The 17,019-nt window shown below is 35.9% G+C and overlaps 4 protein-coding genes and 1 long non-coding RNA gene across 5 annotated transcripts in view; 2 read left to right on the top strand and 3 right to left on the bottom strand.

The window, feature by feature from the left end:
* The window catches only part of LOC129953026 (small nuclear ribonucleoprotein-associated protein B), a 121,031-nt gene that overhangs the window by 12,286 nt on the left and 91,726 nt on the right, over nucleotides 1-17,019 (bottom strand). The gene's annotated exons all lie outside the window — the stretch shown is intronic.
* Nucleotides 3,131-5,914, bottom strand: LOC129952947 (gamma-tubulin complex component 4 homolog). Its single transcript, XM_056065932.1, has 9 exons — nucleotides 5,716-5,914; nucleotides 5,490-5,649; nucleotides 5,130-5,418; nucleotides 4,878-5,064; nucleotides 4,326-4,823; nucleotides 3,891-4,263; nucleotides 3,715-3,830; nucleotides 3,484-3,650; nucleotides 3,131-3,422 (listed from the first exon to the last, which is right to left on the bottom strand). The coding sequence occupies exons 1-9, from the start codon at nucleotides 5,782-5,784 to the stop codon at nucleotides 3,230-3,232; spliced, it is 2,052 nt and encodes a 683-aa protein (XP_055921907.1). The 5' UTR covers nucleotides 5,785-5,914; the 3' UTR covers nucleotides 3,131-3,229.
* Nucleotides 8,566-12,170, top strand: LOC129952937 (conserved oligomeric Golgi complex subunit 4). Its single transcript, XM_056065921.1, has 7 exons — nucleotides 8,566-8,800; nucleotides 8,888-9,919; nucleotides 10,554-10,687; nucleotides 10,745-11,348; nucleotides 11,418-11,603; nucleotides 11,673-11,899; nucleotides 11,963-12,170. The coding sequence occupies exons 1-7, from the start codon at nucleotides 8,714-8,716 to the stop codon at nucleotides 12,003-12,005; spliced, it is 2,313 nt and encodes a 770-aa protein (XP_055921896.1). The 5' UTR covers nucleotides 8,566-8,713; the 3' UTR covers nucleotides 12,006-12,170.
* LOC129952980 (tRNA modification GTPase GTPBP3, mitochondrial) lies at nucleotides 13,916-16,858 on the bottom strand. The gene is made up of 5 exons (XM_056065985.1): nucleotides 15,587-16,858; nucleotides 15,340-15,516; nucleotides 15,050-15,273; nucleotides 14,247-14,989; nucleotides 13,916-14,191 (listed from the first exon to the last, which is right to left on the bottom strand). Exons 1-5 carry the CDS (start codon nucleotides 15,684-15,686, stop codon nucleotides 13,945-13,947), a joined length of 1,491 nt encoding a protein of 496 aa, XP_055921960.1. The 5' UTR covers nucleotides 15,687-16,858; the 3' UTR covers nucleotides 13,916-13,944.
* Nucleotides 15,178-16,945, top strand: LOC129953042 (uncharacterized). The gene is made up of 3 exons (XR_008782447.1): nucleotides 15,178-15,317; nucleotides 15,388-15,520; nucleotides 16,899-16,945. It is a non-coding gene; the product is annotated as an uncharacterized LOC129953042 (long non-coding RNA).

The following is a 17,019-nucleotide window of genomic DNA, read 5'->3' as shown; positions in this document are numbered from 1 at the left end:
GGCTGAAAGGTCGAGGTCATTAAAATTCTCCTGATTTCGACAAAGATTCAGCGATATCGAAACGACTTAAAACCGAAAATAATCGTTTAGAAGTCGGATTAAATTCTGTTTCTAACTATGCAAGAATTCTCCAGATGGAGAAGTTTCGGGTGTTCGAGCAGCAGTGTTTACGACGCTGTACCAGCTTACATCAAATAGCTGAATCTTCGTGCTAGAAGACGAAGCAGAGCTCCTTCGGTCAAATAGGGCTGTGTCCGAACGGGATCGATAGGATAAAGCAGGATAACCAGTCTTGGTGGCATAAGTATTATAGTTGAATTTAGAGTGGGGCCGGTTTTATGAATTTTTAAGGTAGTTTTAAGAATTAATTAATAAATATGAATTCAAAAAAAGCATCGATTCCGATCACCGAAATCATCATACATCAGTGAGCGCGGTTAGTAGAAAATTCTTGTTCGCCACCATCTCGAAACAGTCCGCGTGCTCTTGGGATGTGTTTCTTTATTTCTGTCGTTCTTTCTCTAATGTCCTTCTGTCTTTTGTCGTAATCAACTTATGTAGTCTAAGTCCCTCAAAATGGAGTATCTTTACTTTGTACATTTATTTGCTAAATAGTGTGATGTAATGTTATTTAAATTTATGACGGAAATACTGGCTGCTTGAAGAAAGGTGAAGTTAGTCTAGGAAGAGTAGATGCGATGAAATGGAAAATTGTAATAAAGTAAAATCTATCAAACACAAAGCAAATTCACAGCCTGATTCAATTTATAAAGAAGTTACTTGGAACAAAGATGTTAGTTTCGGGATATACAAAGCTAACCCCACTAAGAATTAAGTTTAAACAAGCCATAAAGAATTGTAAAGCTCATATTCGGTGAACCAAATTCCTTCACGACGAGAAATTTCGGCAAACAAAAATAAATACAATGTGCAAAAGGAAGTAAGCATATCTGGCTACAGCATCTTCGGTTCCAATGTTCGTACACAATGACACTCATTATGTAAGCTCCATTGATATCGCCAATTTGCTTTCAACATAGTTTGCTGTTAATTAGACTCTAACAGAGAGACAAGAGACCTAGTATCCCAACCCTAGCTTTTTCATGTTTCCTACTAAACAGGTCTTTTTTCAGTGTATGAAAAACCTCTAACGATTGTCCAATTGCAACCACATTCCTTCTTTAAGGTCATGGAAACGCTGAATAATCATCGAATCTTTTCTTCTTCAACTTACCCCAAGACTCAAATGGAAACAGGATGATGTAATAACATACCAACAAAAATTAAATATTAATCTTCCAGCTGAAAATTGAATGACTAACTCGGTCGATGTACCTACGTACACACCAACTTGTAGGTTGTATAAGAGATTCTGTCACAAGAGCATCTACAAACATCTGTTAGTCCATCAAACAAAAGTGGTTTGACAAAGAGTGTATAAACGCGAGGAATATATCGTTTATGAATGTCATCTCAAAAATGTTTAGTGGCTTGAGACATTGGTTGAAACCAATAATATACTGACCAAAGTCTGCTTTTGACTTGATGAATCGGTATGCACTTTTCTACATACATACTTTACCAGCTAGGTATACCTACTCAGTTCATCCCAATTGTAAAGGAAATGTATTCTGTTTGTGATGGTTCAACGTAGTCGGAATGGTTTGAAATGGACTCTGGTGTAAAACAAGGATGCCTTTTAAGTGCTCTACTATTTTCACTTTTTGTTAGTTCTTTTATATACTGATGACCTGGTATTACTTTCTGAGTCTCCTGAAAATCTCCAACTAATAATAAATCGCCTAGCTGATTATTGCGATAAATGGGGACTTGTCACCCCAAAAATGGTATTTGGTAAAAGCTTCCCCATGTGTCCATCCCTTCAAGATCCTCCTGGAAAGAAGAGATACCCCTGGAAGACGATGCGGTATACTTCTATACAGACGGTTCAAAGACCGATTACGGAACAACTGAATCTCGACTATCATACAGACTTCCCAATCAATGTAGTGTATTCCAGGCAGAAGTAATGGTGATTAAAGAGGCATTATCCTGGCTCAAAGAAAATGTTATATCTTACAATAATATACGAATATTCTCGGGCAGCCAAGTCGCTCTTAAATCTCTTGCGTCAGTCTCCACAAACTCTAAAATAGTCCACGATTGCCGATCTTCTTTGAATGAGATGACGGAACAGTTTAATATTCACCTCATTTGAGTGCCGGGCAACAGAGACATTCCGGAAAATTGCAAAGCCAATGAGCTCGCCAAAAACGGAACACTTCTGCTAATGTTAGACAAAAACATAACATAGGAACACCACTTGCTACATGCAAATATCTTCTCAAACAATAGCTTTAGAATCAACAAATGCTTGATGGTCACAGAGTACCACCTGCCTAGCAACCAAGCAAATATGGGCAAGCATAGACTTAAAACAGTCAAAAGGCTTGATATCCCTGAGCAGACAAAGTATAAGCTCTACAATTGGAGTAATAACAGGACACCGCCTTATAGGAAGACATGCTCTGAGGCTAGGGGTCTACACAAATGACTTCTGTAGAAGCTGCATGGACCAGGAGGAAAGGGAAACAGTCCAACACCTTCGATGTACATGTCCAGCACTCATCATTAGAAGGAATAACTTTCTCGGTAATCCCTTCTTCGATAATACCAGTGAAATGGCAACGATTGACATTAAATGTCTCTCTTACTTCATTAAAAGTACAAAATGGTTTAAGTTCATTACTCTCACATGAGTAACCTCATTAGTGGTATCTCAATGGACCCTTGAGGTCTAGGTGAGTCATGCTTTTTAACTCATCTTTATTCTTCCATTCGACCTTCGGTGGTTGCTATTTTGTGCCTTCTTTATTTGTTAGTTTTTACTTTAAGTACATCGTTATGTTCTGTTGCAGCTCTAGATCGCCCTGATATACATTTATCCTCAAGACTACATGTTTCTTTGTCTTCAATTATAAGGACTGCGCCTTCAATAATAGTTCCCTCATAATTTTCAAAACTTAAAAGGGGACCTTTGGTATAGCTGTGTTATAAATTGCATCATTTTGAACTGTATTTTACAAGTTTTGAAAATGTACGTCTTGTGAAAGCTCCAATAATGTGAGAATGAAAGGCAACAACTTAAACTTTATTAAAAAAACAAGCGTTTATATTAAAATTCAAATCATTTTAAATTCACAAGAAAACAAACAAGTTAAACTCCTCATCATGAACTTTGTTCTATTTTTTCTCCCGATTGAATTTCAGCAAACAGATTTTGATAAAGATCACTTTTTCGATGATGCGAAAACCAATTATTAAAATCCAATCGCAACAACAACTGTGACAATGGAGTAGAACTTGGTGCTGTTTTCATTCCCACCAAAAGATTAATCAATTGATCCATTAAAAGTGCAAGGCTATACAAAATAGAAAACACACATTAATTCAAGCTCAATCAAAACTTCAACAACAACAAACCTTGAATCCAATAGCATTATGTTATTATCCTTTTCAGTTTTATTCATTGTCTTTGAAGTCACGGTATTGTAGAAGTCTTCACACAATTTAATAACATCTTGCAAAGTGATAAATATTGGATTTGTTGATCTCACAGATCGATTGAAACTGATTTTTGTAAAATCCTCCTGAAAAAGATTCCATTCGAAAGACAGTTAGGGTTGAGATCACGTTAAAAACAAAAAATCTTACATCATTTATCATGAAACATAAACTCAAAATATTCGCCTGAAATACTGAATGTGCTCGTTGAATCTGCTCAAAATCCGCTTTATTCAAAATCGTATTCATCAAAATACTAAATTGACCTAAAAAAACAAAAATTATTTAACGCTTCCATTCCTAAAATCAAATCCAATTTTGTTTACTTTCTAAAACATCAGCTTGAATGTAATATTGTAAATTATCAACAAAGAACATCAATTGATTTCGTAGGTTTCTACCCAAAGGATTTACAAACTCCCCCACTCGACCACTCTGCAAATCATTATGCCAAATGGAGTGGATTCTATATTGAACACGTTTGACGAGCAATAAGAATCGAAACAATAAATTGTAACGTTCAATGACTATTGGCGAGAAGAGCAAGTGCAGCGGCCAACTTATTTTATACTGCAGACGCATGTGCTGGCAGAAGTTAAAATCACTTAAGCTGAGAGTATTCGTTGTGTCGTTGAATTTGCCAACTTGTATGCTAAATTGTTCAAGTTCATCTGTGATTCCAATGCCGTGGGCGGAAGTCTGCACAAAAGAAAGAATTTCTGAAATCGTTAATATTTTTAAGGAACATATCACTCTAGTACCTCAAACGCCTTCACAATATCTCTTATTTTGTTCTCATCATTCGAACCCGATTGAAACTCGAATGTCCTCTTGATAAACTCTAAGAACAGCTCTCCCCGACCGAGTAGATAAAAGTCCTTGATCAGTTTCAGCTGTTGTACCAAATCTGCTTGATTTACCGCGATCTCGGACAACCTTGTCGTAACAAATGACTTAATCTCATCAATGACTCTCTCGTAGTGGGAGACATTCAACTCATCGTCCAGCTGGAGAGCTTGGATTTTCTTGAAGAAGATATGTTCATTCTCGTTCCAGAGAAACTCCTCGGAGGCCTTTTTCCCAACATCAATGTTCCACATTTCAGCATTTTTATTGAGCCGATTCTTGTCGACTTTGAAAATTAGAACAGTCTGTCCGATGAAGAGAACCTTTTCGGCCCAGCCAGAGGATAAGTAATGGGGGAGAAATTCATAGGAGATGTCAAAGCGCCAGATGTCAGCGTATGTACTTGCTGCATCCTAGAAAAACAATACACTCTGTGGGTTTTTCTCAAGAAGCATTGGAATACTTACAGACAATGTACTTGCAGTGTGTTTACCACTGCCAGATGACGTGCAACGTTCGCTTCCTAGGGTGCTATTGTTGTTGCGAGATTCTGAGCATTGGATAAAGAACTCACCGTAAGTGTCGATGATCTTTGCATATAAAATCCAGTGAGTGAGCTGTTTGAGGAAAACAACATTCACTGTAGATTGAATCCTGAAAATACACATTTTTTAACTCTCTTTAGTTAAGTTTCAAGGATAATTTCATTTGCTACAAACTTCTTAATGGCAGCATTGATTTTCATATCACCATGCAGGATATTCTGATGCAAGTACTGAATTATGGCACAACCATGCAGTTTCTGTGCTCGAATACCTCGAATTAGTTTTTGCAGAAAGAGAAATAGCGGCTGGAAGATATTTATCTTTTGAAAGATGAACAACAGCGACTGGGAGGGATTTTGTAAGTATCGACGTTCCAGTTCTGTGATTTCTTCCAAATAATCTTTTAACACAAGATCGATGCCATTGGCGAATGCCTTCAAGTATAATCCGTTTTGTAGAGGTTCTATTTATTAAATTAAAACAGGAAAAGAACAGTGATTGAGTTTTCAACTTCTACAAAAGGTTTGGTTTTACCATCTGTATCGACTAGAGATGTATTTAAAGCCTGATTATGACTAGAACCGTAGATTTTTGTAAACTTGGCAATGTCACGGTGTAAATTAATGATACGAATTATATCTTGAAGGATTTTTCTTTCACCGGGATGTAGAAATGTGGAGACGGCATCGGAGATCTTTGAAGAAATATAAACTTAACGAATTTTCTGGTATCAAAAATTGTAATTGTTTTTTGGTCTTACAACAAATTCCTCAATAGGCAGACGTTTGGAAAAGGGATTTAACAGACAAAGAAGAATATCGTGAATCATTTTATAAAGTTGTTATAGATATTACTTTTATTTTAAATTATCATTTCCACTAAGTAAAAGATTTTGTTGGCGAATTTTTTATTTGCATTTGCAAACACAAACCGTAAATAAAAAAATAAAACATTCAAAATTGTCTGATGTCATATTTTGGTTTTCGTTGAAATGAGCTTTGATACGTGTTGGAGTGTAAAAACGAACAGTCGGAATACAATATAGAATATTTGAGTTTTTCTTACTCGTATGTGGATTAGTTTTTAACCATCAAAATCGTTTTTTTGAAGGAAATTTCCTTCATTTGTATTCAGAGACTAGATTTCAGAAATGATTCCTACCAACATTTTTATTAGGGTGATTTTTTATTATCGAAGCAATTGCATACTCTGACTTTTCATTATGGAAGCATGTTTTTCCTACCTATCAACCTATTCTACTTGATTGGAATACTAGTAGCCAACTTCACGTTATTGTAATAACAATAGTAGTTCTTCTTCAGGTTCATGGAAAATTATTGTTTATACTTTGGCACTTTATTTTTCCAAATTTCATGTTGAAAAATATACATAAAATAATATATATTTTTAGGCACATTCGAGTTAAATTTTAACAGCAAGTTAATTGGCTTGTATATTAACAAGCAAAATAAACACGTCTTTTGTTAATTAGCCTACTATTATAATAATAATAAAAAATAAATTGGGTGGCGCAACAGTCCGTTTGAGAACTATTGCCTTGTGACTGACAACTCTCAACTGTTCCTGTGTGAGAGTACTGTTGTCAGGGATGGAAGGGACCTACAGTTTTAAGCCGAATCCAAACGCCAAATTTGAAAAGGCACTTTACATGACAAGAATTACTCTTGGAGAATTTATCAATTCCTCGCAAGAGGCAGTGCCCGTGTAAAAACCAAGACCTCTCGCATGACAGTCCAACCTACCAGACTAATTCAATTGAATCATGGAAAAAGTTACTCAAGGTAATTATGAAAATGGGCATTAAAATCAAAATAAATATCGTGCAATTCGTGATTGTTTCGGTTAATTTAATAGTCCAAATGTCCGTATTATCGGAAAAAAATGCTGTAGTTCGTCTGCACCTCTCAAGCTCGCATAAAGACTTGCATTTACATGCTTAAAAGGTGGAATTGACTCAAACAGTAAGGCCTTTTGAACATTTCAAACGTGGTCAATGGTAAGAATGATGGCGAGAAATGGCAACAGTGGATGATCAATTTTCGAACAAAATCACCTTCAATGATGAGGCAAATTTTCACTTCAGTGGATTCGTCAATAAGCAGAATTGACGCATTTAGGCGAATGAAAACAAGAGTTAATGTCGAAAAATCAATGCAATGACAAAAAGTGTTTGTTTAGTGCGGTTTATGGGCTGACGGCACCATCGTTAGGCAGTTACTGTGAACGAATTTTGACGATATGTGTTTTAAAAATTACGGTGCCACAGAGCTAACGAATCATTAGCTTTTTTGGACCATCCGATGGAGCTTGGTCTTTATTTTGTTCTATACATAACTGAATCATACAAATATTATTATAATAAAAAGAAGTGACAGTTATTTTCTAAATAATTTAGGGCATATTCATAGATGTTTGCTAAACTCGTGCTAACTTTTTTACTAAGCAAGTCCAGAGTTTAGGCTTTTTATTAATAAATCTAAACCTAAGTTTAGGGCTAAATATGTGTTCTAACTATAAACATAGGAAATACTGTGTTTAAGTAGTTATTATCACAGTCAAATGCCATATCTGATCTGTGTTTGTAAATTAAATATTGAAAAAGTAAATCATAACAAATAAATGTAACGCAAACTTGCTGTACAGAAAAATGTCGATTGATACCGCAATTAAAGAATTTATAGATTTCTTAGAGGAGTTTAAGTTATATCGTGATATGCAAAATATGGCACCAATAAAAAGAAAAATATTAAACGGTGCAATCCATTTATATTTACCGACAAGGGTTTCTACAAAAGATATCATTTCGTTATAGAATCAGTCACATTCATACATTCATTTGTTTCTGGTTATCTCCTGCCTTTAACAGCATCTATTATAGCCAACGACCCACATATCGAACCAATATCCTTTTTTAAATTATTATCGTAACATCATTTCCCTTATCGTCGACAATGTTGATGTGACGGTGACTGACTGCGACCAGTTTTCCTGCCTTCCGCGTTTAATATTTTCTTTGCTGTTGATCTAAAATATTATAAAACGTTGTTAGTTATTTTTTTGATTTTTTTTTAAATGATTTTGTTTTACTTACTTTTTCGATATTCAATTTAAGAAATGACAGCACAAAATAACAATTTTGGAAACATAACAGTATTTTTTTGTCATTTGAAGTATAATTGTTGTAGAGCACAACCTTAACCTGGGGTTTTACTAAACAACAGCTAGGAAATTGCCTATGAATAAGAGATAACCAATAACCAATGAGCATTAAACTATAGATTAAAAAATCACAACTTTAGTAATTCTGCATAAATACGACCATCGACAGCGGACAATGATTTCGGTGAGTAATTATAAAATATGACCTTAGTTTCTTTTGTAAAAAATACTTGTCGATGACAAGAAGCAAAAGATGATGATGAAAAAATAGGACGTAATCAAAAGAGCTATTCATATATTTTATAATTAGGATTTGTTGGCGTTTAACTATTCCAAGGTTAAGGTTTAAGATTTTAAGAAAGGACTTTTGATTCCTAGTGTACACATATGGTAGAGTTGTTGGCATCACTTTTCGCAGCTGATAAACTTTACTCGGATGACATTTCGCAAAGTGACAAGTCGGCAAATTTTTTCCATTAGAAAATAAAAATTCTCCCAAAACTTTTATTATCATTATTATTGAAAAAATATAAATAAATGATAATTTGTTTTAATATTTAAACAAATTCTTAATAAAAATGGATATAAAAGACATTTTAGGCGATATAAGTATCACAACATCCAACGATGTAGACAATGCAATTCGATTAATCACTGAAAAAGAGGTAAACAAATAAAACAATAAAATTCCATCACAAAACAATAATTATGTTTTTCTTATCCTACTTTTTATTTGTGTTTGTTGTTTTTAGGCTCAAATAAATGCAAATCTAGAAGCTGTGCTCTCCAAACAATGTGTAATCGAGTCCAAAATGAGTGGCATTGGCCGAGCCATGTCCAGTTTGTCAATGATAGCCAATGATTCGAAGAAACTCGACGATCAGATAACACATACTGCACAGTTGGCTGAGTCGGTTAGTGCCAAGGTGAGAAGATTGGATTTGGCACGGAGTCGTGCCTCAGAGTGTCAGCAGAGAGTGCACGATTTGATTGATCTGCAGTTGTGTTCACAAGGTGTGATAGCTGCAATTAAGGAAGAGGACTTTGAAAAGTGTGCTGGGCACATAGGTCGATTCTTGTCGATGGACCAGAATTTGCTGCAAAGAACTGCCGATGATGTTCAGGGTTCTGTGACATCGGTCAGTGATGCTGTAAAGACCCTCGAGGGAGCTACTGAGAATGTACGGGAGTTGATTTTCAAAAAGTTTGACGAAGCTGTGAAGAAAGACGACCTGGCTTCGATCGAGAGGTTCTTTAAGATATTCCCTCTGGTTGGGCGGCACTCTGATGGTATTGCCAAATTCTCAAATTACATTTGCTCCAAATTGGCTGCCAAATCTCAGAAAGAACTACGTAATTCTCTGGACATGGCCAAGGCAGAAAAACGTCTACCTGTCGCATTCGCTGACACCCTCACTACTTTGATGGAGAATTTTGCTCGCGTCGTTGAAGTCAATCAACCCATTATTGATGCTTGTTATGGACCGGGTTATCTTATGCAAATGATTGAGATTTTACAACGAGAATGCGATTCGGAAGTTAAGAATCTGGTCGTGGAGTTCAATAAAAATCGACAAATCTCAAGAAAAATAACTCAGATCAACGAGAGCCAACGTTCGACAGGTGGTGGGAGCTCACAGGTTGCTGGGCATTATAGAAAACCATCTGGAAGTGGTTCGATGGACAAATTGAATCCAAAAGACATCGATGCTATAATTGTAGAAATCACGGTTATGCATTCTCGGGCGGAGTTGTATTTTAGATTCATGAAGAGACGCATTTTGGTAAGTGGGAACATAATGAACAAGTTTTTTGGTGGCAAGTATTTGCCTCAAGTAACTAAATTCTCGAGTTCTAAAGGCTACAACAGGGTGCGTATTGAAGCACCCCTTTTTAATGAACATTTGAACATTTTTCAAGAGGTTGTCATCAATTTCTTCTTAACAAAATTAGAAGACCATCCTCCGTTAAATATATGCCTGAAGTGGATTCTTTTTATTTCCTCTTTAAGTGAATCTGCTTCATCTAAGAGAAGCGGTGCTCTTTTATTCCAGCGTTATCTTCATCGCCTCAACAACTGGGCTTCTATTCTGTCCTCTTGCAACAAGTCATTCCACCTTTTCCTATTGACGGCCGAAGATGTTGTGCAACCAAAGGCTTTGACAGTCATAATCGACTCCATCTCTTTTTTTAGCAATAACTTGAATATAGGATCGGTATGGAAGTTTCATGGTGCTGAAAAGTATCAATCTAGAAGTAAACTAGTTTTGACAGGATATCGTAGGTCGTTTCTTTTCTTTCAAGTTCATGCTCCGCTAACCCTATTGATTAACCAATTCAATTCTCCTCGCAGTTGACTGCCCTTAATTATCAGAAATTCTGCAAGAGACTGTTATGATATTCTTTTCTCTTTTGTAGGCCGACATTGAGGCAAGTTCAACGGAAAAAGAAGACATCAACAAAAAGATCGACAAACTCGAGCAAATGATGAAAAAATCCGATTTAAGTCGCCAAATGCAAGAACTCCTTGGAACTTATCTTCTATTTGAAAAGTAGGTGTTTATCTTTTACACCCATATTTAAATGTATTTATTTTGATAAACTTTTAGATATTTCATGGAAGAGTCAGTCCTTAAAGCCATTGCACTTGACTCTTATGAAATTGGCCAACAATGCTCCTCGATGGTTGACGATGTATTCTTCATTATACGTAAATCGATTCGTCGTTCATTGACCACACAATCTATCAATGGAACTTGTGCTGTGATCAATAATGCTGCCGCATGTCTAGATGGGGATTTTGTGAATGCCCTTAAAGGTCCACTAAAAAGTGGCTATCCTTCGGGTTATATTGATTTGGCGCAAGCCTATAATGCCATTCAGACCTCCCTGCAACAGGGAAAACTGCAATCTACAGATTCAGAAAAGGCCAGAATGAATTTCTTGATTCAATTGAATAACGCCGACATCTCAACGGAATACATTGAAACTCTATGGAAGGCAATGGAACAAGAGATAAATGGTGCCTTTCCCGCAATGACTCCCACAGAAAGACAAATTATCGATAGTTGTATATCTGAATTGAAGACGGTGCGAGATTCGTTGAAGGCTGTCGTTGATTTTGGGCTGCAGCAATTGCGGTCGAGTGCAATAAAACCAAGATTAAATCCTTGGGTGGATCAGTTCCTTAGCTATAATCATCATTTGTCAGAAGTGGGAAATGAAATCTAACATCTTGTGAGTTTTTCTTATTCCTTTTTTATGTTTCTTTTCTCATAATAGGAAGAATTAGCGTCATATGAAGCTGGAGAAACATTTGTGCAATTTCTTATCGTGCAAATCGATGGACTGTTGAATTCCTTCAAAAACCTCCTTAGTTCGAGGAATTATGATGCTTTAGTTAGTATTTTAGCCAGTGAGGTGACGGTGCGACTCGAGAGGGCAATCAAAAAGTCTACATTCAACAGAGTGCGTCATAAAAACATTTTATTCCAGATAAATAAGAATAAGGTTAATCTGAATTGTATCTAATTGCAGCTTGGTGGTTTGGTTCTCGATCAGGAAGTACGAGCATTGGGTTCGTATCTCACAGGAGCTACATCGTGGTCGGTTAGGGATAAAATGACTCGATTATCACAAATTGCCACCATTTTAAATTTGGAAAAGATTTCCGAACTAACAGATTATTGGAGTCCTGATAATAGTGGTGATATGACTTCATGGCGAATAACACCGAATGAAGTTCGAACTATTTTGACTTTAAGGTGCGTAGTTTTATATTTCTTAAAGAATTCAAAAAAAAATTAAATTAAATGTCTTATTCCTAGGACGGACTTTCGTATGGAAGACATAAAAAGAATTCAAATATAAAGAACTATCAGTGTTTAGTTAAGATCGCTGCAACTTTAGATACTTTATTAAGTTTAAATTTAGAGAAAGAAGAGAAAATTATTCTTGTATTGTATTAAAACTATTATATTCCGTTTTTATTAAAAAGATTTAATCAAATATATATTATTTATGAGAAATAATCAAACAAAAAAAAACAGGTACGATAATATTTTGTTAAGAATTAAACTATTTTAACATAGCGCTCCAGTTTTTAGGCATCAAAAATTGAATGGAAATCGCTGGTAGTTCAAGAAACCGCCGACCCCATTACAATTGGTTGTCTGAAGTGGGATTCTGTAAGTAAAAACAATTAACCTAGAATATCTTGTGTCTGTTATACAATGAACGACTTTTAATCTTTTGTTTTATTTGAACTGGCTCTGAAGATTGGCAAAAAAACTCTGTGTGGCTGACCTTTTGAGAGGTGTAGGAAAGAAGACTTGAAGCCTTGGAATGCACTTTCTAAAAGAAATGATAGTATAGAGACTTGTTGAACACCAAAATGAAAAATTCAGAGTCAGTCATATACGACGGGTGCATTCTCTCATCATCTCAACTAACGACACCAATCATCAATTTTTCTGCTACGCCAGTATGCGTTTTCCACCTTTCAAGATGCACAAAATAACCTGAAGCACTCCAGATAAATCTGCCGTCAACTGGATTGACCAAATTGCGATCGACACATTCCCAGCGTCATGGATGTCTAAACTTTCCGAGGAACTAACATCAACTGTTGCTCTATGTTACTCGGATTATATGGAATCTGCATTTATTTGGGAAAATATGAGTCTAGACAAGGTGTAATGGTCATCTTCTGATGAGCCCAACCATTACATCATGGTGAAACGCATATATGAACCCTTATATGCTGGTTTATATTTGTTTTCGTGATTTTAAATCATATTTATTAAAGTAGGAGAGATGTAAACACCGACTTCTCAGAATGTAAAGTGAGATTAAGAAGAATAAATGAAATTTAAAAGTTCTACGAGCGAACCGAAGACAGCAAAGACGAAAGTGGAAACATGATAGTAAAACCGCAGTCAATGCTGACGATATGGAAGGACCACTCATGCGGACTTTGTATCGCGACGACCGACGACTGAATTCCGCTGTCAGGCAGGATGCAAACAATCCCATCATCCCGACTTACGCAATGTAAAGATTGTCATATCTAAACTGAAGTTTAACAAATTCACTGGAGCTTATGGCATATATGCCAAACTCTTGTAAAGAAGCTGGATATAATTTGGTTAGGAGCATGCACCAACTTATCTTAAAATATGGTCGGAAGAAAGCATGCCCAGGGGAGACCCCCTTCTTAACATCGCTTACAAAATCTTCTGCCTGAATGTCAACAACTTGATAGGATAGTAAGTTCTAAGACCAGGAAGGTAGACCAAATATGCACATCGCGACAAATCCTGGAAAAAACCCAAGAACAACTAATCTACACCAACTATCTAGTCTTTGATTTCAAGGCCGCAATTGAATTTTAAATTATTTAATGAATCAGCTCAAATTAGGTTCCATGTGAAAAAAAACGCTTACAGTTATCCAGATCCAGATACAGTTATCAAGATCATTTGAATGAACCGAAATTCGCCCTTCCTTGTCGTCTCGAACCTGAAAGCTTGGAGCAAATATCTTTGACTTAATAATTTTACAACAACAACAGAACAATGGCATACGGTGGAATGAAGAATTCATCACAATAAAGCAACTGTGTAGTCAGCATGCTAAACAGAAATCTAACTTGAGTTAATCTGGCATACTTAGAGCCAAGTTCAGTAGCTCTAGAAAATAGATGGCAACGAATGAACATTTAACAGGCCAACGGCAGCTCTCATATCGCCGTATCTCCCTCATATCATATTAAAGAAATACTCATTTAATGAACAATATATTTTCAGCTTTATTTTCCAATACAAAAATCTCTAAATACCACATCAAGAATATCATCGGTACTGACGTGTCCAGTTATTTGTTCAATGCATTTCACAGCTTTTCGAAGAATTTGTGCCGCAATGGCTAAGTCCTGATACGGATTAGTCATAGTGTAGTTATTAAGAAAATCGTTCATATGTTCACAACAATTACTCAACAATTGCCTATAACGGGAATTCGTTAAACGTGGATTATCTGCTGTCGGTTGGCAACATCTAAAATAAGAATAGACTAAAGATTCATATGTCAACAAATATCATAAAATCTTACATCAATCTTAATCTTTTCTCCAGTTCCTGAAATAGGTTATCAATTTCCATATTTAAACACGACACTAAAGCAACATCCAAGGACTTGAAGTTTTCAAGGTCCTCCGATCCGACTAGATCAGTCTTATTTAATATGATTAAAAGATTGCTTTCACCTGACATATCCGATGTGATTCCCAATTCCTTGAGATAATCTTTCTTAAAACTCTCAAACGAAGCTTTGTTTATAACTCGTTTATCACTCAACACCTTTGCATCCATTACAAGCAAAATTAAGTCGGATTTTTGTAAACGATCTCTGGCCCGATTAATTCCCTCCTGTTCAACAATATCATCAGTATCAATTCGGAGACCAGCTGTATCAGCAAAAAGAACAGGATAACCACAAATATTATGAAATGACTCAACAACGTCTCGTGTAGTTCCAGCAATGGGTGTAACAATAGAAACACTACGTTGACACATCATATTGAGGAAACTACTTTTGCCTACATTTGGGGCACCGACAATCGTTGTCTGAACTCCGTCACGTAGGATTTCACCTTTACGTTGATCATTCAAGTGTCTTTGGATATCATCTCGAATGGAAATTAATTGGGTACAAAGGTTATCCAATAGATCATCTTCAATATTCTCATCCTCGGCAAAATCTATATAAGCTTCCATATGAGCTATACACTTGAGGAGTCTCTCCCGCCAGTTTTTGTATAGCTTCGAAAGAGAACCAGTGCTTTGGAGGAGTGCCTGGAAGTCCAAACAAGGTCAATGTGAAAAAGAAACTTCAAAGTACAATTGTGTTGTTACTTGTTTTCTCTGTGTTTCAGTCTCTGCATGAATCAAATCGGCCAGACCTTCCACTTCTGTGAGATCTAGCTTGCCAGCGAAGAAAGCACGTTTAGTGAACTCTCCTGGTTGCGATCTTCTCAGGCCAGGAATGCTTCCCAATGCATCGAACATTGCTTCAACTACTGCTAAACTACCATGAACTTGGAATTCACAAGAGTCTTCACCTGTGAAGCTGTTTGGTCCTGTGAAAAAAGAAGTTTAACTACTTTATTCGCTGCCAAACTAAGTATGAATGTGCATATGTTCACCTGGAAACCATAGTACAAGTCCTTTGTCAATCATCTCCTTACTCACAGGATGATAAAGGGATCTCAATGTAGCATATCGATCTCTTGGAGTGAAATTCTCAGAAACAATAGCACGTAGAGCCTGTGTTGTTTGTGGTCCTGACACACGAATGACCGACACCCCACATTTGCCATAACCTTCGTAAGTATTGGAATTTATAATTTGTTCGGTCTTTTGGAAGAAGACACCACCAGGCACAACACTTACCTGATGATAAATTAAAGATTGTAGACTCCGATGCAAGTCTTGAGAAGATTTTTTGTGTGGACTTTAAACCACGGAAACCGAACACCGGCAGAAAAAACATATTTATTCTGCTTTGTTTACAAAAAATGAGGTAAGAGCGAATAGATAACGAAAATATCAAAAGGAAATGTCAGATTGGAATTTCGGTAACAGTTTCTTCGTTCAACTATTGCATACTAGATGTCTCTGTGTGCGATTTGTCTTGAAAAATTACAATGTTTAAAAAACGGTTGGATATTCTTATCCGTATCGATGCCAAGTTGGTTGGATTCCTCTTCCATTTGTGTGTGCAACCTCTTTGACCTTCCTTTACTGCCTTATTTCCTTCAGGGTTGCATTCGAGTTTTTCATAGCCAGGGCAGGGCACTGGATTGGAGTTGTTTCGCTTTTCACGACCTAACAAAATTCATTCGCTGTGTTTTGAAACTTTGGTACATTCATTCGTTCCATAAGATTTGTCCTCTCATTTCCACCACCTCCCTCTTTCCATTGTATATCTATATAATGTGCAGATGGTACACTAAATCAACATTATGTGAGTAATTTCGTTTCAAACCTACAAAGTTTTTTTTTCCAAAAAAGTCTAGTAAATATTTTTAAAATCTTATATTTCTCCAGATTACAGTTGTATTTTTGATAAAAACAAAAGAAATAAGTTTCTTATCTACTCCGCAACCTAAATTGATCATAAAGTACACATAACCTACAAAAGTCATAACTTAAAATTTTCAAGGTAAACCTATGAAAATTTAGATATTTTTCGTTTCGTCTGCACAAAAACCGTTATAACTCTGTCAAACATCCATGGATCTTTGAGATTAAGGTGTTAATGGATAGGTACACCCGTTAGGATTCCTTTAAGAAAAAAAAGTTATAGGTGTCGGTATAAGTTTTGCGATTTTAGGGCTCTTTAAGAAAAAAAATGAGTTTTTTTTGAAAATTGCCCGTTACATAACGGTTTCCCAACCGATTTATAAAAATGTGTCTTTATTCGAATCTTGACGAATTAACGCTTATTTTGACATATAAATTATCTCTGTATGTCAACTAGAAGCTGAGAAAAAGCGTCATAAAGAAATTTGAAATGAAATTTTAACGAAATTCCATACACTTGGTCGTTAAAATTTCGAATATGAAAAAATTTGAAAAATTATCCACAAATTGTTCAGAAACGTCGTAAAATCCCTCTAGATCTTCTAAAATGATATTTTGAATAAAATATTCCCGTTGTATGATTTAAAACATGTTTTTTAAACAATTTGTTCTTTTTTAGGTTTTGCGATCCAATTCAATTGCTGTGGCATTTTTGTACCCAACCTGTTTGACCTATAAAAACATTCTTGTTTCCAAACAAAGCTTAGCTCTCAGTCAATTCAGATATTTTTAAAATTTCA

This window comes from Eupeodes corollae, chromosome 1 (genome assembly GCF_945859685.1).
Source record: "Eupeodes corollae chromosome 1, idEupCoro1.1, whole genome shotgun sequence".
NCBI lineage: Eukaryota > Metazoa > Arthropoda > Insecta > Diptera > Syrphidae > Eupeodes > Eupeodes corollae.
Note: the sequence above shows the minus strand (reverse complement) of the source record. Positions and strands in the feature narration are given on the sequence as shown.